The following is a 23,404-nucleotide window of genomic DNA, read 5'->3' as shown; positions in this document are numbered from 1 at the left end:
TCTTTTTGGTGGGATTCGACAGTGAATCCACGGAAACGTCGGCATTCCGACCGACCGGATTTGATACAACCCTCCTGACTGGATTAGGGAACGCTGCGAATACCCTCGTTTCCATGGTTTTGACAAATAGTTTCATGCTGAACAGGACGCTTGCAATGCAAAAAAGAATTCACAACCCATGTGATAGAACACGGTGGTGACAGACGATGACCAGGTATCGTGTATTGAGGGGACAATCAACATTTGACGTGCAATAGTCATGACTACTCCCTGGGTAACAAGTCGCCTCAATAGGTTTCACCGCTCCATTGCTGGATCGTAGCCGGGTATTGTGAGGAATATTGATGACTCACTGTGTTGGGTGTGGGCGTGGGAGGGACGTATTGGTTTGGTGCGTTGAAGGTCTTTTGAGTGACTCCGAACATCTCTCCTTCAGGGGTGATCGGGGGTGTGTACAGACCATGCTGGACCACCGAAGGGAATTGGGGCTTCTGGGGCGTAGCATATGTCCGGAAATATGCCGGTCCTGCAGGCTTAGCCGCTGCGGAGGGTGGAGTGAGCTCGTACGTCGGTGTGATCGGTGTGTGAGCTGAGGCAGACATGGCAGCCTTCTGAGCAAGATAGTTGCTCAAAACTCGAGAGACTCCAGAGTACCGAACCGATGCATATTTACGGGACAAAATTTTGGAGGGTTCTCCGACCTTCTGCAACAATTCCAGGACGGTCGTACTGCAATAGCGGGAGCTGAACTCGGTTGCGCGTGACTGTGGTCGGCCGAGTATATGTCGTGCAAGGGCAAGGGCCGAGAGGGCAAGAGTGGATGCTTGCTTGGACACGAAGTCCCGATGGTACAGGGCGATTTCGAGGATGTAGAGGGTCAAACTCTCCGTCTCGGGATCATACACGTTGTCCTTAACAGCCAGGCGCATGAAGGAATCAACAGTGGGATGGCCAACAGTCCAGCCCAGGGTAGACAGAACGTGCCACTCCATCTGCAGGAACATGTCATCGTCGTAAAGTGAGCAACACATTGACTTCAACTCCTTGATTGTCGGGACCTTCTCTTTCTTGTCACCATACTTTGCCGCGATGAGGAGGGCGGCGCAGCCAACAAGTTGATAATGGCGCTTGTAGACGACTCTCTTGGAACAGTAACGGTCGAGAAGATTGATGGTCAGGAATAAAGTCTCGGGCAAGAGTTGAAAGGCCGAGTGTGCTTCGACTAGGAAATCGAGCAGATATGGTCTCATGAACCACTGGATTTCTGTTTGAATGTCAATTGCATCGACATCAGGCATGGTTTCAATCTGCAAACGTGTGTCAATTCGAGTTCCATGTGCGGTGGGAGGCTAGGCACATACGTCCATCTTCAGCATGTGCTCAAGCATGTCCTGCTGATATTCCTCTGCATCTCTCCTCGACAACTCAGAAGCCATGAGGTGTTGTCGATGTCTTGCAATCTCCTTCGAATGATCGGCAGTCTTGATGGCGGGGCCTGGTTCGTCGAAAACCTCGACGATACCACTATCGTAGCCGCTGTCGTCGGAGCCGAAGGAGGGGATTCTGTTGCCAGCCATGTTGTAGGATATTGAGAGGGGTTTCAAACGCAAGCTGGATTCGAGTGGAAGAGAAGATGTTCGGTTGACAGTAAGGGGAAGAACGACGGATAAAAGTGAGTGACAGTCGTAAAATGATTCAACTTGAAAAGGAGTGAAAGTAATTGATGCAATCAAGCGTTGCACAAGACTGGAGGTGGCCAGGAACCAGAAAGTCAGGAGTCTTCTTCTAGACTGGGTGACTGGAGCGTGCGCAGGATGGTCAGCCCAAGATGATAGGAGGAGGACCTGCCAAACTTACCGAAAGGGAGGAGATCGCACGACGATTGCACAATCCTTGTTACTAGGGATTACCACGACTGCTTCATCTGGTAAAATATTGGAATGGCAATCAGATTGGCTGCTCGTGCGTAGATGCAGCAAAGGTCGAATGAACGCCTCCGCTTGCCTGAACTTGGAGCCCGGGTCTGGAATGTGGCCAGAGGAAGACCACAAGAAGCCACCAGCTTCTGCACTCTGAATCTGCATCGACGTCAGCTAGGCTGTAACACAGGGATAGCAAGAAGCTCTGACCTTGGAATCTCAGAGGCACGTTGACTATTCTAGACTTCGTTGACCTTGTGGTGATGGGGCGAGGCTAGCTAGAGCTTGCCAAAAGACGTGAATCTGTCAGAGGTGTCGGTCAGTCATAGTCAACCAGAAAGTGATTGTAAGCAAGAGGCAGTAGAGGGTATAGTGCGAAGGTCTGAGTATGGGGTAGGACTGGTCCATCCATGCCCAAGATTGTCTGCAGATGTCCTCGTTCGTCCGTCAGCCAGGAGGTCCAGTAATTCCACATTCCTTCTGATGTCGCGTTGTCTGAGGCCGTGTCATCCCTTCTCTTCTTGCATAAGTGCCGAGGATTGTCATCGTCCTGACCGTAGATCGGTAGATTCCTCCTCTTTCCACCGGAGAGCATGACATCGCCGCAATACTATCCCTTCCCTCAACAGGATTCCATGGCACCACTGAGAATGATCTGAGCCTCCTCTTCACTTCCTAAACCCCCATGTTTCATGTTACAACAGTTCAAGTCTCGGTGAGGTGGTCGTGGTCGTGGTCGAAGGGTCCAGAATGACTGCGGGTGTCCCAAAGACACCGTGGAGGCAGGAGGCATGAGGCCAGGATGATGTGAAGTGGACTATTGTTGAAGACCACGGCGACGAAGTGAAGTCCAGAAGATCGACAAGCTCAAAGCTTTGGTTCGTTGAAGGCCAGATGTCGTTGTCATGCAAGAGTAGAGGATGTGTGCAGGCACACTTCCCCGGATATACACAGAGTAGGGATTCATCTTACCTTTTTCTTGGTATGAGAAAGATCGACGACTCTTTTCTGCTTCCGATAACCCAAGGCAGGACGCTATCCAGAACGTTCTGCAAAACGAGTGCAGGTTGTCGAGCAGGGGCAGGCTCAGGTGGACCTCGGACAAGGCTTAGGAGGATTAGGTGAGAGCTGGAAGGGGTAGGAGGAGAGTCGAGGACATGCAAGATACTCAGGCTGATCGTGAAGTATCTGATTGTCCTACGACAGAGAAGGGGGAGGGGGAGGATAAAAGGACGAGGTCAAGGCCTCATGGGATTGAAGAAAGACAGTGGAGGAGGAGAAAGGAACAGGAGATGGCTCTGCAAGTCGAGATGAATGATTGAATGAACGGGAGTGAGAGACGAGTGGAGAGTGGAGTGTGCGAGAGGTTGACAGCTCTTCACGCTGGTGATTGGGCATAGGACCAGCCCAGACGCTTGCAGGGGTGACAGGCAGGGGACAGACGGCGGCGACGACGACGACGTGCAGCAGAGCGACAGCCAGCCTGTGAGCCAGACGCCCTCCCCAGCAAGCCCCAGCCAACACTGCAGCCAAGTGGGAAGACAAGAACACGCCCGCCACGCACCAGGCGGAGCTATACACGGCACACGTAAAATGATGGTCGAGGTGTATCAAACCGTCTCAGCATCAAGCCTCGAACTCGGGGGCCATTCTGCAGCCTGTTCCCGTCTCGTATTGCTGGGTTAGACACCTCCGGTCTCAATTGGTTGCTCGAGGCCTCCTTAGCCCTGGGTCTCACTGGCCGCCCGGTCCCCTAGGCACCGGGTGCTGGGCACCGGCTAGGGCCTTAGGCTCTTCGCACGGTGGTTTTCAGGCACACCACCGCAGCCTAGAAGGCTGTCTCCTGGGGGAGCTACGGGGCAGCTACGGGGGGTGCTTGACGTGCAGGCCACCTAATCAGCGAACCTAATGTACCACCTCCTATTATTATGGTGCTTACCGTACTCTGTCAGTGTCCGGTGTAAGGATCAGTAACAGTAGTACCGTGATCATCCCTTCCTCATTCATCTACTGTACACACCATTTAGGTTCGCCCGGTCATACCTCAAACAGCTGTCAAAGACGACAGTTCAAAGTCGATGATCAATCTCGCTTGGTCCCTTTCTGCTGCTAGACAACGTCTACCTGAACTGTATTGCAGTCTGGTTTCCGGTCCACGGCACCAGGGCACCAGGGCTCCAGGCCAGTAATGATAATACTGGAATTATCCAACGGCCCTCCCCTTGTAACTGTTACAGCGCATCAGCACTGGCCGCTGGTCGCGCGGCTGGTGGTTTGAGCAGAAGCGCGTCATGTCGCGTCGATTGGTCCGGTTGCTGAACAGGTTCCTGTTTTTCACCTGGCCTAATGCAAGCCCACATCGTGCCAGCTGCTCGGGGCCAAACTTGGCTGGAAGGCTTGAGCGAATGTCATTGCGAGGACAGAAACATCATTGACAAGCTCTACCCCTGCAACTTGACGTGAGTTTATTCCTGTATGGCGACCCGTCCACAGTCTAGCCAGCACGGCCCTGAGTCGGCTTCAAGGTGCTGGGGACCCTCCCGCTCCTTTCGGCTGGCGCTGACTCTCTTCCACAAAGCAATGGATAGCTACGTCTATACGTTATCAAACGCCATGCTGCAAGACGGATGACCACAGACGCTGACGCCGTGCTCCATGACCCCTCTGCTGTGTTGCATCAACAATGGGCGCTCTTGAGAAGGGTGCAACTGTAACAGCATCCGCAGGGGTTGGCCGTGGCAAATGCCCCCCTGCCAGTGGCCAGTGTTCGGCTGCACCATGATGAGATCCAGAGATCTGCCCTATCTGATCTAGGGTAGTGGTGTCCCCTAAGCTAAATGGGACAGTACTATCTCCAGCCTCTTTGCGATGGCTCCAACTCTACAAGCGAATCTGCTGGGAGGGGAGGCCCAGCCAGTACGGGTACATACTCCGTCCGGAGACTCCGTACCTAGTGAGCAGAGTCCAGGCACCAAGCTCTGTCAATCTGCACGCGGGTGCTGCTGCTTCTGGCGTGCTCATCTTATTTTACATACATAACGACAGCACGTCGGCCGCAGCCTCTCATAGCAAAGCCAATAGCCGGGGTCCCTCCATCTTGTGACATGTATCAGTTCTATCAGCCAAGGTGTTCCGTTTGCCTTCGATCAACATCCGACAAGATAAAACAAATCTGGTACAGAGCCGGTCACCCACCATTGAGTTTCCGGTGGCTCAATACGCTGTACACTGAGTGACTGTACACTGCCTGCTGTACACTACAGATACTCCATATCTCCATACCTCCATCCACACAACGGTTACCGTACATGTCCCGTGTAACCTGGCCGTCCATAATACGATGTCTTCGTTACTCTTGGTGATCCGAAGAGATCCACTGCCTCTGCTTTGACATCACTACGCATGATACTAAACGGCCGCCGGTCAGATGGAACCATTGAACCGGAGAGCATCACCTGCAGTCACCATTAAGTAACAACAGTATAAGTCGTGTGCAGACGATGGGACGAAAAATGGCTCTGGATGGGTTGGTAAACAACACATCGATCCACGCACGCGACCAGGCAGTCCAAAGTGAAGAAAATTTTCTAACAACGCGTTCGACGGAGATGAAGCTGAGACACGAAACTAGATCGACAAGCCGGTCGCCGACAGCAAACTCGTCCGGCTCTGTGAGAAGGCCGTACACTTGCTGTTGCAGGACCTGTGTTGATGAAAGATATTGTACAATCTAAATGTATAGATATTAGAGTATGCATTCACAGTACTAGGTAGCTATCCTGGCCAACTGGATTTTCGGTTTGCTAGGGCTCGAGCATGTCAACGGTTAATGACATACAATGTACATACATAGTACAGGGTACGGATACACACCAGCTGATGCGAGAAGAGCCCCAGGGCCCCGTACAATAACGGACAGAATGGTATCAGCCCAAGACGAAGACCGGGCCAGTTCCACCCCGGGCCTACAGCACCAACAGTATTTTTCAGAGCTTATGCAAGAGAAGTCCCCAGAAGGGTGGAAGTGGTCGGAGATATCAGAGCCACTTCAATTAATAGCCACATGTGCAAACACACGAGACGCGCAGCACAATTGATCTGACTATTGACACGCGACTCGGCTTGAGATTGCAGGCAAATTTTGCCATGCCAAAGTGATTGCAGCTGAACTGAACGCGTGGAAGAGTCGTCCGCGGGTTCCCGATACGGTCAGCAGAGCAGGGATGTTTCGATCCGTCATGCACGCCATCAGCTTTTGCTTGTCCCCGCCTTTACTGGAACCGGGAATTGCAGTGCTGGGCTTAGAGGGCTTCCTTCCCCCTGCTTTTTCATCCTTACTCTCGATGACATCGACGACTCGAACGTGAGGCCTCGACCTGGCAGGCCGACAGCGTTCAAGAGTCGGGTGTCTTGCATCCCCAACCTTCACCCCAGCTCGGGCAGCAATGTTACCAATGGGCAGGCGTAAGGAGCCATGATGTCTCCATAAAAGCAGGCTGGTCGCCCACCCATCAGGCCAGGAGGAGATCAGCACCTCAGTGGGACATGCACAATCGACAATCGACAGCCTTTCTGATTTCATGCCAAACCAGGTCGACGTCCGTCGTCCGCAGTGAGCAAGATTTATCGCGGAGATCTTGGACTCGTCTGGAAGTCATCAACCCTCTCGACTCTCCGACGGCTGGAGGGTTCGCGTCTCGAGGTGCGGACACTGCACGGACAGGCTTGAATGATTGCTCCTACCAACGGCGGTAGCCCGTGCCTCTTTTCAAATACTAGTATGCAATGCAGGTATGCAGTTTCTCTTGGTAACCGTCCATCCGTTCCTTTCGACCGTGAGCATGTTGATCCATCGCCAGCATTGTCTGGGCCATCTCGACACTCGGGTCCACCGAAATCTCCCCCATGCATCTGACAGACGAGGCTAGATCTCGCGTTACGATGACCAAATTTCCTGCCTCTGCTGCTCGAGAACTTGGACCCTGCTTTTCCGTCTCAAGGCAAGCCGACTCCTGGCATGTCAAGATACAGTGGACAGTGGACTCGTCCAGCTGTATTGGACATCACGAAACAGCGCGGCGGCAGAGAAGAGATATTCCACAAGCAGATCTCGGGGGATCATCACTGCCCGTGCCTGTGCCCCGTGCCCGTAGGGTAAGCTTGTTTCTTCGAAGCCGGTGCTATATCGATCGACGCGATGATCTTTGAAATTTGGATCTGGGCACTGTCCACGTCCGGTATTGACGACAATTTGATTACCTCCGCCTCCTCCCTTGTCGTCGCCCTTGGGGACCATGAGTTATCGTCGACGCCGTCACTGCAGAGCTTGTCTAGACCCAAGACCCATGCCGCAATCATGGTACCGGACTCTTTGTTTACACATAGGACCCAATGGTTCTTATCTTTCCTCTGCATCAATTTCCACGACCAGAAATTTGCGACCCTGATACAGACACTGATCTGTTTCAGCCCCGAAATCTTGTCCGAGCCGCTCTGCTGGCGGGACCAAAGTTCAACGTCTTGTCTTGCTAGGAGCACTGTCAACCTTCAAGAGTCTCTCCCGAAACACAACAAAATCACAATCTTTGGAAGTTGAAGGCCAGGCTGCTCTGAACGACCACCTGCAGGGAAATGACAAGGTCCCCGACGTCCCACGCTCCATTGGGACACGAAGAGCCTGAACTTCCATCTTCCTTCATTGTTGACCCGGCTTCGTCGACCTGTCCCGCTGCAGGCCCAACTGGTCCGTTGCCCTATGCAAGATGGGCTCCTGACGCCCGTCGGTGCGAACCCATTTTCTATTCTTGTCCTCCTTGCAGAACTCTCGACTGGTGTCCCCAACGCTCCCCAGCCTGCGACTGATCGGGCTTGAAAGCACGCCACCTCGCCCTGGTTCCTGGAGAAGCTGCGTCAGGTCGCATGCATTCCTGCATGGTCTGCAAGGTACGCAGTACATACGTAGGTTTGTCTCTGCCTCTGTCATGGCACCTTGGCAGCCCGATTGCAGTTCTCACCCTCGTAATGATGTGTGATAGACAGGTCTGGATACGCTGGCGCCCTTAAACCTAGTTAGAAGCTCGCCATGGGGCGCCGTATGTATGGAGGGTTCTGTACAAACAGCCATCACGTGGGCCTCATCTACGGGAATATCGTAGAACAGGGAAATGCAAGGTCCACGATTTGTAAGTCTGAATATTGGAAAGGAAAGAATCGATTATTGGCCAGAGAGTCTTTTTCTTTTTCAGGCGCACTTGAACGGAACTGTCCCCTGGACGGAGCGTGAAATAAGCAATTGTGATATCTCAACCCCTTCTGCGGCCGCTACTGCTGCCTGGTCTTGCCGTCGTCGTCGCAGAATCAGCTTTCAACTTGCTCTCTTCCGTGGCCAATGCAGCATTTCCCTTCTGGCCCACGCCCTGGAGACCCTTCTTGTTATCCAACTCCTTTCCATGTCCCGCGGTTGTCGGGCTATTCCAGTAGTAGACCACCTGCGCAGCCAGGACCGCATTGAGAACGAACCCAGCCACGAACCCGTACAAGATGAGCTTGTCATCCACCTCTTGCAGAGTAGTGTAGATCCGGCTCAAGCTTCCAACAAGGTAATTGAAGACGGCAAACGCCGACAGTTGGCCCGTTCCACCCTGGCGATAGATGGTGAGAATTTGGGGGATTTTGCTGGCGATGCTGAGTGCTCCTGCGCCCGCCTGCAAGCTGGTCATCTGGCTGGCGCTGACAAGTGTATCCGAGATCATGAGCGCATAGACGGCACTGCCCACTGCCGCGACAAACGCGCCCGCCTGCGCCGTCTTGTGCGAGTACACCAGGATCAAGACGCTGATAACCACGTCTTGAATGGCGATCAGGCTTGTCTCGCCGTACGTGCTGAACGGGAACCCGTTGCGGACGTTGTATGCCAGGCTGATGACGAAGCTGGCTGTTTCCAGCAGATAGCTCGTGAAGGACAGGCCCTCTGCTGACTGCGACTTGACCAGTTTGATGATCTGAGGCACCTTGACAATGGATGCCGCAGTGATGATGGCGATCCCCAATGCCTTGGAAATCGCCAGCGACATGCATTCCGGGTGAGAGATGACGTCGACGTCGAGCAGGAGCGCGCTGTGGCAGCGCTCACCTAGGAGGCCGATGATCACATCGTTGACCTGGTCGGGGAGGTTTGTGGTGATGGGTACCAGGTACGGCTTGAGTGGATTGAGGACAAGTTGCTGGATTTGGTCCATGGTTAGGTGTAGGAGTGTTGTGGTCAGGGGGTCGAAGATGAAGAAAGAATCGCTCGTTGGCAGTGTCCTTGGTTTGGGAACAAATACCACTTCCTTGCAATTATTAGACTCGAGAGTTTTAGCCGTCAGGCCAGAGTGGCGTAAAGGACAACGGGACAACAATGACAACAAGAAAGAGGATCATAACATACCCGGGACAAAATTACACGGAGTTAGGACGTGCTGGACGGAGGAAGTCGGGAGCACGTGACGCAGCTCGTCTTGGCACTGGCCAGCGATTCAGATTCAGATTCGGCAGATTCAGGGGATTCAGCCTCGGAGCAGTTTTGGTTGTTGAGACGAACAACTGCGTGCTTACTGTCGTAGGAATGAGCGCTCAGGCCCAGACCAAGAATTAGGAGTACGGTGTAGGCAAGAGAAATTGTGGACTTCGCCTTTATGCCCTAGACCTACACAAAAAATATATTTTGAATGAAGAGTCCAACTATGCCCAGTATTCTCGAGGCTCCAGAATCTGCTCCATCCTACGCCTTGAGTGAGATGGGGGGACGGACGTCGCCAACAGTGCTGTCTACAACAGCAAGGTGATAGGTCGCAAGTTGGTCTTCTGTCAGCTCAGAAGGCGAGCCGACAAAACGATCTTGGCCATCAGTGTGCTTTGGGAAGGCAATGACATCCCGGACACTGGCTCTGTCCGTTAGGATCGCCACCAATCGATCGAAGCCGAGCGCAAAACCTGCGTGGGGAGGACATCCACTCCTCAAGGCATTTAGGAGATGCCTGAAATCTTCCAGACGCTCCGGCCTCATTGCTAGGACATCTCTGAAGATGAGCTCTTGCATTTCCGTAATGTGGATACGCCGGGAGCCACCACCGATTTCCACCCCATTGATAACTAGATCATAGTGATCCCCAATAACGGCCAATGGATCTGACAGTAACAGTGACAAGTCTTGACCCGGCTTAGGAGCCGTGAAAGGGTGGTGAGTTGAGCATATTCCCGCCAGTCCGCCCTGTCCTGGCTCAGATTGTTCTGTGGGCGAAAAAAGTGGAAAGTCGGTAACCCAAAGAGCCGAAAATCCGGTCGGTGCAGGTGTCAGACCTTGAGAGATTGCGCTTTGATAGATATCTCGACGTAGATTACCTAGAACTGTTGAACCACCGCTAAATGGTCTGCGGGCGCGAGCTTGCATAATGAAGATGTCTCCCGGCTCGGGTTGAAAGTGTTCTTCGACCCTCGATGCCCCGTCGTGGCCAAAGCTAGCAAGTCCGCTCAACGGCTTACCCTGATCATAGACAGACACACCAGGTATCCCATCTGGGTTGTTCACGTAAACTGACGCGGAGGATGCGTCCAGGAAAGACGTGATAAATTGACCGCTCTCGGACGGACTACATCCACGCATGTCAATCTTGATCATTTCCACGATCGGATCATCTAGGGAGGTAAGCATTCCCTTGACATTGGGCGGCAGCCAATCGTCAATTCGACAAATCTCTGAGCCAAACCGCGTGTCAGGCTTGTCCGAGCCATAGCGAGCCATAACCTCATTGTATGTCAGTTGTGGAAAGGCCAAATCGCCCTGTTCCAGGCCACTGGTCGATATCACAGCGTTGTCCTCTGATATGGCTTTCTGTAAGGTAGAGATATCTGGTACGCTTGGCCACACAGCCTTCAAGATGATATCTTCCACAGTCCTCATGACCTGTGTGGCCCCAGCGAATGACATTTCTAGATCGAGCTAGAGACGATTGAATCAGTGACCAATCATGAGGGCATTTCTGTAGAACGAGTCTTACCTGAGTGAACTCTGGTTGCCTATCTGCTCTGAGATCTTCATCCCGAAAACATCTGGCAAATTGGAAGTACTTTGGTATTCCAGATGCCATGAGTACCTGTTTATATTGCTGCGGACTTTGTGGAAGCGCGTATGCCATTCCTTTTTTCCTGGTTGGCACTATGAATTCTCGGGCCCCTTCCGGGGTAGACTTGAACAGTAAAGGTGTTTCAATCTCATCGAAGCCTAAGGTCTGCATGTGCTGACGTATGTTTGCAGCTATCACTGACCGTAACCGTATGCGGCGGCGGAGTTCATGGTCTGTTCTAAATTGCAGGTGGCGCATCTCTGGTGGGAATACCGTATCACACGCTGCAATTGTATCTGAGGGAAAGGCGTTTAACGCTGTAATAGAATCTGCGCGTATCTCCACGTGCGAAATCAGGTCGACCAAGCCAACAAGAGGATCGAGCTTTTGAACGGTATATTGTTCACTCTTCTCTTGTGCCTCAGGTCCTTCCAGGGACACTGCTGCTCGGTTAGGGCCGTTGGCCTGTTTGGGAGGCGCTCTTCGCCCGACAAGGGAACCGATTACTTGAACGGGAGTGTGGCCTTGGAGACCTTTGGAAATCTTGACCTTCTTGTCTGAAGCATCGCCGGGTGCGGATTTGTTCGACCTTTGAGAAGCAGACTCGGGGCTGTCCTCAGACAAGACGATCTTGGGTGTGTTCGAGGTTGTGGTAGGGAGGACGACTTGGATTGCAAGCTCTAAACGTGGATCGACGAGTTGAAAGAACTCGCACTGTTTCGCAGATCGTTGTGAGGTAATATAGCCCAAGACTGCGATACGTTCTCCACTAAAACCATTCGTGGAAGCGCCAGCACCTAGTTTCGTCTTCAGAAGGCTTTCCCACGTGGTTGAGACGGTAGGAGTGAGACCTACATCGTCAGTCAGTCACGCTATAAGCTTGAGGATGTGGGATCTCCTACTGCTTCGCTCAAACCGCTCCAGACATTCATGTTGTTCCTTCGACAAAATTGCGCCTCGGTTAGCTTCAAGATCCTTTGTGTGATTTCTACGCCAATCCGTAGCATCTATGCTCGATTCCTTTATGTCTTTCGGTAGATTCGTACTTGCATATCGCTTGCAAAGAAAGGATCGCGCAGGGACATTCCTTGGTCCAGGCTGGTGGATAGGTAGTTGGGAGCGGACATATTTTGAAATCTCAATGTAGCTTTCCCGTAGACGATGTATTCGCGCAGCAGGCACATGGAGAGTCATCTTTTCAGCGAACCCTCAGAATTGAAGCTGCGCGAACTGACATGGGCAACGATGCTCAAACCTAGTAGGCGACGTCTCCGCGCAACTGGGCTTTTTTTTTGGAGAAGCGCAAGCTGCATCGGGGGTTTGACGCGGACCTCCGATTTCCATCCATATATAAATTTCTGCAGGTGCTCCCACTTTGTTTTCCTTCCTTCATCCTTCCAAGTTTTGAACAAGTGAGTCCTATGCTTTACCTCCAGTGCGAATTCTGCTGACCTCCGCATCAGATGATGAAAGCCTAGCGTGTACCGTATGATACGTCTCTGCCCGGAAACCTGCAAGCTCTCTCCTCGGAGCTTAAGTGGCCTGTTGGTTGATGGGATTTGAGACAATGATATCTGCGTTCGGCACAACCTCCTTGTTACATCGACGGACGCGATGAAGGCATCTCTGATCACAAAAGCTTGGAAGGATCATATTCTTTTATTCTCTCTAAATACTTGAACGCCTGACTCAGATGGTCGGCCACATCAGGCGCGCGCAGACTCCAGTCACGCAACATGTTCGGGCCATCTGCAGCAACTCAGTTTTGGATCGCTAGCGTTGGGACTGATTCATAACTCTCTTCCATGAACTGGCTCCAGGCTTCAAGCGCAGCCTTCAGCTCAGGTGTGGATCCGCCGAAAGCGACTCTCACATATCCTCGAAGTTTCCGGCTCTCGCCGAAACATTTTCTCGCGGGACAAATGAGAAGACTCGCTTGCTCAAGGAGTTTCGAACAGAAGGTTTCGTCATCAACAGGTTTCCCCATTTTGTGAAATTTGAGCAGTGCTGTTGTTCCCGCGAGCGGTCTGACCCAGGAACAGGCCCAGCTGTGACTGTCGATGAACTCTTGAAGTAGTTCTAGGTTTGTCTGTGTCAATCTGATATTTCTGCCTAGTAGCGCATGGATGCATCTATCGCTTACAGCCTCCACCGCAACGGCGTCGTCAAGTTTTGATGCTGACATTGAGGTGTAGCGCCTTGTTTGCTTGCAAGCGTCGATGATAGCTTTGTCCTTGGAGGCGATCCATCCAGCCCGGATTGCTGCGAGACTGTACGCCTTGCTCACTGCGCCGATTACTACGGCTTTCCTATAGCCCATGTTGATTGTCGACGGAGGGAAGTCTTCGCTGGATGGTAGAATGGAATGAAAGAGAGGTCTGAAGGTCTCATCGGCTAGGAGCAAGATACCTTTCTCTTCCGCCACCTGCACAAGAGCTTCAAGCGTTGGTCTGGGGACGATTGCCCCTGTGGGGTCACATGGGCTTTGAATTACAATCATCTTGGTGTTGTCCTTGATTAGTCGCTTCAACTCCTCAATATCAAGCTGCCACTTCTTTGCTGGTTCGGTTTCCCATAATGTAACCTCGACGCCTTGAGAGGCGGGAATCTTGTAGAGCAGTTCATCCACGGGGTGTTGGCAGATGAGGTGGTCTCCAGGCGCCAGCAAAGAATAGAACACCGTATAATGTGAAGCGGATCCGCCATTCGTGATCACAATGTCATCCTGTGAAACCCCTCCAGAAAGAGCCGAGTACAAAGCAGCCAAATTTCTGCGGAACTCGACACTGCCTGCAGAATGCTCCTTCTCGTCGAGTTTTATGCTGTTCAGGCCAACGTTATCTTCCGATTCTTTCCTGCTCTCAGAAATATCGAGGAGGTCGGCGAGTGAGATGGCTGAGACACTTGACGCTACCAGGTCATATTTGGCAGATGGGCAGTGCTTCTCATACCACTGTCCAGAATTCCATTAGCCTAAGAATTGTTGAACTCGGTAGACCTTACCTCGATCACCTCCAGCGGCGCTGATTTAGGCATTGTGGCACATATACCAAGTCCTTCTTGTTAATAGTGCCGGTGTCAACATGTATAGAAGTTTTGCAGACCTATAATGTCGGGTTGACGGGTCAAATATTCTTTTCCCTTCCAGAATCATTGATACTGGATCAAAGCCCACCATCGTGCGGAGGCAACAAGAACTTCCCCACAGGCGAAGGTGCGCTGGAACTGGCAGCTCGTATCTCGTATCAGCTTCAACTTGCAACGTAGGATAGATGGGCCATGTGCCGAGTGGTACTAAGCAACCGCTCCTAGGTAGGTACCTACGTAGTAATTAGTATGGAGTACGGATATTTGGACCGTATCAGATGCGATGTCTATGCCATAGCTTGATCCAGCCCGGTCTCGGGATAAACCAACCCCCGCCTGCGCATGTGCCTGCGCCTGCAGCTTGCGCATCTCTTTGCTACGACATTATTGTTGACTTCGATACTTCTCCTAGGTTTGGTCTGCTATGGTGTGATTTCTGTTCCGCCTTGCTTCAAGTGCAATCGCCGACACATTTGTGTCCTTTCACTTCAGGTCTACCTCGACTTGTCCCCTGTTCGCCCTCCCATCATAGCTTGTGGGCGAGCTACCCTACCACTTGTAGGCACCAGCTACAGCAACTGACGGCTCTGGACGCACAGAACCAGACCGGCCTCCCTCAATGCGCCTTCATGGCTTCCCCCCAGCCGTTCTCATTGTCGGCTCGGCATTGCTAGCGGCGGCGACGGCTTATCTCAACGAGACCTCATCATCACTAATGCGAGACCCTTTCTACGAGCTTACCGACGGTTGCCCTCCTTGCCCTCGGTGCTTCGATTGCCACTATGACGAGTTCCAGTGCCAACAGTTTGCGGACTGCGGCAGCGCAAACGGAAAATGTGTCTGTCCTCCTGGCTTTGGTGGTGACGACTGCTCTCTGCCGTTGTGCGGATCTCTAGCAGATGGAAAAAACAGATCTCCACGGAAAGGCGACCGGTGTGAGTGCAAAGATGGATGGGAGGGTATCAACTGCAATGTCTGCGCCTCTGACAATGCTTGTAATGCTATGATGCCCCTGGGCGAGGGTGGGCGATGCTATCGGGACGGCCTGGCCGTACATGAGATGTACCAGGTCTGCAACGTTACGAATAAAGCAATCTTGGATCAAATTGACCCTAGACTGCCAGAGGTCACCTTCTCCTGCAACGCCGAGCACGCAACCTGCAATTTTCAGTTCTGGGTTGATCAAAAAGAATCTTTCTATTGCGCCTTGGACAACTGCACGTCGGAGGCAAAGAGCACCAATGTCCGCAACTCAACAAAATACCAATGCGAAAACATAAAATGCTCCTGCATAGAGGATCGATTTTTGTGTGGTGAGGATGGCTCTGTGAACATCGACGAATTTCTTGCCGAGGAGATCAAAGGCCCTGCGTCTTTCTACACGCAGAACACCTACGGTGGAAGTTCTAAGGATGGCAGCAGGTTCGAAGAACCAGCCATGAACAACTTAATCTCAATGATCTTCGGCGATGAATACATATCTCTTCAATGTCGCGCGGGGGAATGCCTGTACGAAACCGAGGTGCCTGGATACACCCGACCCATCAAGGAGATCAACACGCCTCTCATTGCAGGAGTCATTGCGGGATGTGCTCTCTTGGTTGTTGCCATTTCCCTGATCGCATGGTATCTCTCTCGGAGAGCCGCATACAAGAAATGGGGTGCCATCCGGCTGGGCGAGGGCGCAGAGGATGACGCTGCTAAAGCCTTGATTAACAATATCCCGATGGCCCTACAATTTGAGAGTGTCTCTTATAACCTCAAAGGCAAAGAGATCATCTCGGGCATATCAGGCATCGCTCATCCTGGGCAGATCACAGCGATAATGGGTGCCTCCGGAGCAGGCAAATCTACGTTTTTGGACATCTTAGCCCGCAAGAACAAACGGGGAATCGTCTCTGGGCACATGTATGTGAATGGTGAAAACATCCTTGATGGAGAATATCGCAACGTCATTGGCTACGTCGACCAAGAAGATACTCTACTGCCGACCCTGACAGTTCATGAGACCATCCTTACAAGCGCTCTTTTGAGACTCCCTGCTGACATGGGTCTCTCGGTCAAAGAGCAAAGGGTCATAGAAGTGATGCAGCAGCTTGGTATCCATCACATCAAAGACCAAATGATTGGGTCGGAAGAAGGCAACGGCCGAGGCATCTCAGGTGGTGAGAAACGACGGGTTGGCATTGCTTGTGAACTTGTGACGAGCCCGAGTATTCTCTTTCTGGATGAACCGACTAGTGGGCTCGACGCATTCAACGCTTTCAATGTGGTTGAGTGTCTGGTCACCTTGGCCAAGACATACAACCGCACTGTTATCTTCACAATCCATCAGCCTCGCTCAAACATTGTCGCACTTTTCGATCAACTCATTCTTCTCGCCAAAGGCGAAACTGTCTACTCTGGTCCATTCTCAAGTTGTCAAGCATATTTTGACCATATTGGATATTCCTGTCCACCCGGATTCAACATTGCTGATTATTTGGTGGATCTCACCATGCATGCAAGCCTTCCACGTTCGCCTATATTCGACGATGTTCCAAGAGAGTTCCCGGAGCGCGACGGTTTACGGACAGAATCAAGCAGTACAAGAGCGGTCAAATCCATTGCCAGTGCGTCTAATGTCAGCGTAGAGAGTCCCAGCGATCCATCACTTCGCGCTAAACCGAAGCGGCGACTTTCATTGAAACAAAAGCAGGACCGCCAGCTATTTACTCGCAGGAAGAGCGGAGATGATACTCCGCCGACGCCAAAGACTGATGATGAGGACACCTTATTCAACAAAGCCACTGGGAGCGCACGGAGCTGGTTGCAGCTGGCCAGACGGGACGGATCGAATCCACCACCGCTGTTGGAAGATCCGGACGATTTGCCACCAGATGCTAACACCGACTTAGACATGCTCGTCTCGAGCTTCAAGAACTCGGATGTAGCTCAAACCATCCACGACGAAATTGCTGCTTCCATCCAGGCGGCATCTTCAGCGAACGGTCACGGCGTGGAGGGCAGTACCACCGAAGCTGTTACAGGTTCAATTAAAGGCTATCGGCGCGTCAGCCTTCCCAGACAATTCCTGATTCTCTCACAACGGACATGGCGAAACCTCTACCGCAATCCCATCCTTATGCTGACACATTATGCTGTTGCCATTCTGCTAGCTGTTCTATCAGGCTGGCTCTTTTATGGCGTGACAGACGATATCGGCGGGTTCCAGAACAGACTGGGTCTATTCTTTTTCCTGCTCGCACTCTTCGGCTTCAGCACGCTCACTAGTTTGAATACCTTCAGCTCCGAGAGGCTGATTTTTGTCCGAGAAAGGGCAAATGGCTATTATGCGCCAGTCACATATTTTGCGGCCAAGGTTGTATTCGACATCGTCCCACTGAGGCTGCTCCCGCCGATAATCATGGGGATGATCGTCTACCCAATGGTAGGCCTGCTGCCACAGTGGGGCACGTTCTTCACGTTCATTTTGATATTGGTGCTGTTCAATCTTGCCGCGGCGGCCATTTGCTTGACGATTGGAATTATATTCAGAGACGGGGCGGTCGCCAATCTGATTGGTAGCTTGGTGATGCTGTTCAGCTTGTTGTTCGCAGGTCTCTTGCTCAATCTCAACCATGACTCTACGCAGACGGCGGCCCACTGGTTGCAAAAGGTGAAAAACTTCTTCTCTGTCGGCTGCATGTCATTTGTACTAACCGAGGGCATAGCTATCGATATTTCACTATGGCTACGAAGCATTGATTGTCAACGAGGTTGCTAAACTGCGCCTGAAAGATCACCGGTACGGACTTGACATTGAGGTTCCAGGAGCCAGCATTCTCAGTGCTTTCGGATTTGACAATCTGGCCTTGTGGCCGGACGTGATTGGACTGGCGGTGTTTGGCGGTGCCTTTATCATTATTGCATATGTGGCGATGCATTTCCTCCTTGTGGAGAAGAGATAGCTAGGCCGATGACTGGTGGTGTTCTGAAGCACAATCGTCGGATGGGTTATTTGCGCATTGCATCTGGGGAGTACAACTACATATATAGGCAGCCGTCTCATGGGCAACAGTTCGACTTGGCATATATCTAATAGACTAGCCCAAGAGCCTTTGACTCTGTTTTCTCCTTTAGCTGGAATTGCATAGCAAGTAGTCCAGCGACCGGGTATTGGCGGCAAGGTCTTTTCACGGAGGCTCATCTCGGAACGAGCTTTCTCGGAAGGGAGGGTATGAACACACGACCCCGATCTCGGAGGTCGGCTGTTTGCGGGGAACTCGGAGCAGACGTAGTCCTCGGTGGACACCACCCAGATATATCCGTATACTCTCTCGACCTCCCCTTTCCGGTGAGAAGGCTTGCACTGCGGGCGCATGTATATTGCAAGGTCGAGATAATATCGATTCGGCTTACGCCATACATGTTCCAAGCCTACTTCACCAGTTATTCAGTACCGTGCCACAATGACTACCCTGGTCAAGAGGTGGCCTCGTTGTCGAGACTCTAGGAGCATCGCCAGTCTTGGGCTAGCCACCAGCCGGAGTTTCTCATCCTCGCCCAAAGGTCTGTCCTCCGCCGACGCTCAATCGGTAGCAGAGGCTTTTCTAGACAAGTTCTCTAAGGGGCAGACTTTCGTCCGCAAACAGCTCCTGGATGCCAATCAGCTGCGACTCTTTTCCCTCACACTGGATCGACCACACATATGGCCTCGCTCGGCCCTGCTATCCAAAACTCTAGAGGAGACAGAGCCTCTTCCTGGCACGCCAATCCCTGCCGGATACCACCTTATCTACTTTACACCTGCCCAATTGCCCGGAATCTTAGGACAAGACGGCACAGATGCATCGTTTAACCCAGACTCTCCATTTACCCGACGCATGTGGGCCGGGGGGTCGTGTCATTGGCCAGGAGCTGATCCCAATAGCAGCCGGCAGGCCCTGTTGAGGGTGGGCGACACTGTCACAGAGGTGACTAAGGTGTTAAGCTGCGAGCCAAAGATCATTCGCAAAACTGGCGAGAGTATGCTGGTGGTGGGAATTGAAAAGGAGTTTAGGAACAGCAAGGACGAGCTTTGCGTGCTAGACCAACGAAGTTGGGTGTTCAGGGCAGCCTTTGACGCCTCCAAGCCAGTCCCTGTTGTGCCCAGACCGCCCGAATTGTCTCAGGCGGAACTTGAGGAAGCAGCCAAAGGCAAGATCGTACGGGAATACAGTCGCAGCGAGGCGACGCTATTCCGCTTCTCAGCCCTGACGTTCAACGCCCATCGAATTCACTACGACAAGCCGTGGGCGACCGAAGTGGAAGGACATCGGGGTGTGGTTGTCCACGGACCAATGAATCTGCTTGCCATGCTGGACCTGTGGCGCGATGAGACTGTCAACCAGGGAGTCGGTACAGCTCGGGATGATGTTGTGTACCCTCAGAAGATCACCTACCGAGCTACTAGTCCGGTATACGCAAGAGAACCATATCGAGTCATGATGAACGCGGATGCCGTCGACGCAGTGGAAGCGGAAGTGACAGTGGTCAGCAACGATGGCACGACTTGTGTGAAGGGGACGGTAACCGACTGGTCATGAGGACATCAGAGGCGGGTTTGACAACACCTCCGTGGAGGGTAGGCTTCAACGAACTGGGCCCGAATGTAGCTAAATGCTGGAACAGCTAGGCATCAGACTGGAGCGGCTGCTCTTCTGCCGGGATCTGTTGGATTTAAAAACGAGAGGCATCTATTGTACGGAGTACAGCAGTATGTATGTACATAAAAACGATAACTGAGCCATTAGAAAGTCAGGCACCCCCCGCCTCAGCATGTGAGTTTTCAAAGGCTAAGGGGCCCTTAGGCTCCTTAGGCCTAAAGAGCGGGGAGTAAGGCTCCTAAGGCTGAGGCTTAGGAGCCCCTAAGCTGAGATACTGTAAACAGGACTACCTGTGAGAGGCCTAAGGCTCGGCTTTGTTAGTAGTAATAGCCAGCGGCAGCGTTACAAGGTACGTAGTGAATTTGCTGCAGGTGGCTTTTCCCCATACTGTATCTCAAGCCTCTGATCTGCTGTCTTTCTCTTCACCCCCTCAAAGGCCCTTACACTCCTTAGGCCGCTCCCAGGTTCCACCTGAGCGCGCGCCAGGCCGGCTTAGGCTGGGAGAGAGACCCGAGGAACCCTAAGCCACCGTCCCCATCCTTCTCACGTTCCCCAGATTCCAAGCCGCAGATCTCGACGAAGACTCCTACTGTGCTCCTCTCCCTCTCGTTTCGCGTCCCACCCTCTCTCCGGTCGTCCCCTCCTTTTACTCGACTTGACGGCACTCGCAATGTGCGCTGTGCTACTATCAGCGGCGCCATGATCCCCCAGACTCCTTCTTTGACTGTCCCGCCCGACAGTTCAGCTCAACAGCTCCTTCGCCTAGGCAAACCGTTTGTCGAGTTTCCAAGATTCAGCATCCTCACGCTGCAGGAAGAGAAGGACCCCGACGGCCAGCCCCTCACCTTTTCCGAGTGGTTGACTAAACGTCTACAACTCGGCCAACCCTTTGTCATTGCCGATTTCGACAAACTCGACACCTGGCCTAGCACAGATCCTCGCGATGGGAGTCAACCCGGCTTCGGGATCGAGAGGTTGATCGAGCTGAGCACAAAGAAAAATATACCCATTCGGAATTGCAGCACGGGGCGAGATCTCTCATTTACACTCAAGAAGTTTGCAGACAGCGCAAGGCAGTCCTTTCCAGAATTCCAGAATCTATACGCCCGGGACCTGCAGTGTCCCCAGGAATGGCTGGAACAGTGTCGCAAACTACTGCCCACCGAGGTGCAATGGGGCGGCCGCTTGGACCTGTTTCAATGGCTACCACAGTGTGCGAGGAGCGAGGTCATGATGGCCTATGTCGGGAGCGAAGGCAGCAGCTCGGGATTCCATCGATGCTTCTCTAGTACAGTTGCACTGAACCTCCTGATCGACTCGGATGATCGTCCGGTCGTCTGCATCGGTACAGACTTCGCGTCGCAGAAGAAGTACGATTCCTTTATGTCCGCCCGGGGTGTCTCGCCTCACCTGGACTGGCTCAACCTGGGGACGGAAGAGCTCCTCAAGGCAGACTTCCCCCTCTATGCCTACGACCAGCGACTTGGCGATCTTGTTGTCTTCCCTCCCGCGACCGCCCATCAAGTCTGGAATCCGTCGACTCTGTCGGCCAAGCTTGTCTGGAACATCCTTCACCCGCTGTCTCTTGAGGTGGGGTTTGAATATGTGCAGGCCCCATTCAACCGGTTGTGCCATCCTGACGTCGCCCGAACCAATCTATCTCTTGCTTGCGCCATGCTGTCCCTACTGCAAGACAATCAAAATGTGACAAATTCGTCTCTGCCACTACCTCCAGATCTTCCCCTGCTCTCTCGGCTGTTCCGACAGATGGTTCACGACGAGTCTATCGAGCCGCAACCGGCTACCGCGATAAGCCTGGTACCGATCCAACCTGGTACCATTGCAACGTGTAACTTCTGCAGCACCGCCATATGGAACCGACACGTGCGATGCACCCAATGCGTAGATTTCGACCTTTGTTTGCTCTGCTACCTGAACGGCCGATCTTGTGAGCATTTCCAGTCTTATGCCTGGGCCGAGCTTGTACCAGCAGAGCAGTGCACCAGAGTCCTCAATCGTGCTCGAGAAATCCTCGGATTCCAGCCTGAAGAGCCACGCGCACTGGACCGCCGCAAGACTCTCGGCACGGCAGTTAACGAACTTATGCGGTCTAAAACCTCATCCATTACCAGGCTGTGTCATCTGTGTCGCATCGACCATCAGGAGTGGAAGGGCCGTCGATGCGACAAGTGCGCCGCCTTCTTCTGTTATCGAGGCTTGTTTCGGCATTTCGACCAGTACCCACCGGATGTTCTACGACAAAAAGGCATCTGGGTCTGCCCCAAGTGCGAAGAAACATGCAACTGTCGCTGCTGCCACTTTGCCGCGGCATACGTGAGAAGCGAGAAGCCTGCCAGCAAACGCAGGGTCAAAGCGTGCGATCCCAGGGGCAAGTTGATGGGCTTTGCCGATAACGTATTTGACCAAAAAAGAGGACGCCGTGAGAGCCATCCCAATGGCACCACAAGCACGACGTCTTTACACGGAGTGGCGCAAATCACTGGCAAGAAACGAGCCATCTCCTCCTCCGCTGAGCCTACACCTGCCACCCCAATGAGGAAGATCGAGTTGCCCACTCCAGAGCCCGACCTCTCGGTCAATGGAAAACTGGGCATCTCTAGAGATAGCTCGGAGCTCATGATAGAATCACCCTTTGCGGGAATCCATGGAAATTTGCCGACACTGCTTCCCAGTCTGAAAAGGTTCACTGAAGGGCCTGACCTTATTGTGAGCCCTGTCGATGAGAGGCATTCCAGGGTGAGCAGGTCTCCTGGGAGGGCCACGCTTGCACCCACAGTGGCGTCGCAAGGGCGCTTTTCCACCAATGCCCATTACAGCGAGAACAACACGCTACCGCCGATGCTCGGACATACCGTACCGAACGGTATATTTCTGCCGCAGCCTAGTTCTAGTGGCAGTCTGAGCACTCCAGGATCCGCTTCACTTGCGTCTTCCTCCAAGTCTGGAGATCCGAGTGATACGAAGGCTCCCGCGGCCGCCCTTGACGCGTCAATCACAGAACTCGAAGCTCGAGTGCGGAGCTTGAAGAAATATGAAGAAGAATTCATCGCATTGGACCTCGATGACAGCAGGAAGATGCTTGCGTCCCAAGTGGCAGAGTTGGAGAGCCAGATCAAGGCGAAGAAAAGGGAGAAGAGCCTCTTACTGATTGAAAGGCTGAAAAGGGAAGGATTTGGGGGACTAGCCGCGGTGGTGGGCAAGGAGGTGGGATTGGGTATCGACACATTAGGCGCCTTTGGCTTCTGAAGTTCATGCTCACGACGGGCGACATAATGGGTGACGACCAAAATTGCAACGACGAGTATTTTACGGATACGAATGAAAGGCTAGAAAGCGTAAGGTAATCTGGAGTGCGAGCAGGATCTGAATTGTACTTGTTTGCGGGTTGGGAACACTTGGTTTGTTCCTGCTATTGCTGACCAGGCTCTCCTGCTCATGATTGAACAGCTGATCAAGAAACGTTGACCACTTGATCACTTGACCACTTTTACGCTGTAGTGCCAGGTTGCAGAGGATTGCAGTAATAGTCGTCGCTCGCTTGATGCTTGACGGCGGACTTGTGGTTTGCTCAGATTTATCTCCGTCCTCCGACCGGACGTCCTGCAATCTGCCGTATCTGTACACTCGTCTCTTCCCACCTTGTTCT

The 23,404-nt window shown here is 52.6% G+C and overlaps 7 protein-coding genes across 7 annotated transcripts; 3 read left to right on the top strand and 4 right to left on the bottom strand.

The window, feature by feature from the left end:
* Positions 1 to 287: 287 nt before the first annotated feature.
* Positions 288 to 1,577, bottom strand: A1O3_07594 (uncharacterized protein; the record flags this gene model as incomplete). The annotated part of the gene is made up of 2 exons (XM_007737702.1): positions 288 to 1,307; positions 1,362 to 1,577. 2 exons carry the CDS (start codon positions 1,575 to 1,577, stop codon positions 288 to 290), a joined length of 1,236 nt encoding a protein of 411 aa, XP_007735892.1.
* Positions 1,578 to 8,221: 6,644 nt separating this feature from the next.
* A1O3_07593 (mannose-P-dolichol utilization defect 1) lies at positions 8,222 to 9,157 on the bottom strand (the record flags this gene model as incomplete). Its single annotated transcript, XM_007737701.1, has 1 exon — positions 8,222 to 9,157. The coding sequence occupies one exon, from the start codon at positions 9,155 to 9,157 to the stop codon at positions 8,222 to 8,224; it is 936 nt and encodes a 311-aa protein (XP_007735891.1).
* A 524-nt stretch (positions 9,158 to 9,681) lies between these two features.
* On the bottom strand, positions 9,682 to 11,955 carry A1O3_07592 (aspartyl-tRNA synthetase; the record flags this gene model as incomplete). Its single annotated transcript, XM_007737700.1, has 3 exons — positions 9,682 to 10,899; positions 10,958 to 11,874; positions 11,940 to 11,955. The coding sequence occupies 3 exons, from the start codon at positions 11,953 to 11,955 to the stop codon at positions 9,682 to 9,684; spliced, it is 2,151 nt and encodes a 716-aa protein (XP_007735890.1).
* Positions 11,956 to 12,782: 827 nt separating this feature from the next.
* Positions 12,783 to 14,059, bottom strand: A1O3_07591 (uncharacterized protein; the record flags this gene model as incomplete). The annotated part of the gene is made up of 2 exons (XM_007737699.1): positions 12,783 to 13,976; positions 14,027 to 14,059. 2 exons carry the CDS (start codon positions 14,057 to 14,059, stop codon positions 12,783 to 12,785), a joined length of 1,227 nt encoding a protein of 408 aa, XP_007735889.1.
* A 670-nt stretch (positions 14,060 to 14,729) lies between these two features.
* A1O3_07590 (ATP-binding cassette, subfamily G (WHITE), member 2) lies at positions 14,730 to 18,060 on the top strand (the record flags this gene model as incomplete). The annotated part of the gene is made up of 2 exons (XM_007737698.1): positions 14,730 to 17,768; positions 17,824 to 18,060. 2 exons carry the CDS (start codon positions 14,730 to 14,732, stop codon positions 18,058 to 18,060), a joined length of 3,276 nt encoding a protein of 1,091 aa, XP_007735888.1.
* A 501-nt stretch (positions 18,061 to 18,561) lies between these two features.
* On the top strand, positions 18,562 to 19,677 carry A1O3_07589 (uncharacterized protein; the record flags this gene model as incomplete). Its single annotated transcript, XM_007737697.1, has 1 exon — positions 18,562 to 19,677. One exon carries the CDS (start codon positions 18,562 to 18,564, stop codon positions 19,675 to 19,677), a length of 1,116 nt encoding a protein of 371 aa, XP_007735887.1.
* A 759-nt stretch (positions 19,678 to 20,436) lies between these two features.
* A1O3_07588 (uncharacterized protein) lies at positions 20,437 to 23,004 on the top strand (the record flags this gene model as incomplete). Its single annotated transcript, XM_007737696.1, has 1 exon — positions 20,437 to 23,004. The coding sequence occupies one exon, from the start codon at positions 20,437 to 20,439 to the stop codon at positions 23,002 to 23,004; it is 2,568 nt and encodes an 855-aa protein (XP_007735886.1).
* Between the last annotated feature and the right edge of the window lie 400 nt (positions 23,005 to 23,404).

This window comes from Capronia epimyces (assembly GCF_000585565.1).
Source record: "Capronia epimyces CBS 606.96 chromosome Unknown aczIQ-supercont1.6, whole genome shotgun sequence".
Lineage (NCBI taxonomy): Eukaryota > Fungi > Ascomycota > Eurotiomycetes > Chaetothyriales > Herpotrichiellaceae > Capronia > Capronia epimyces.
Note: the sequence above shows the minus strand (reverse complement) of the source record. Positions and strands in the feature narration are given on the sequence as shown.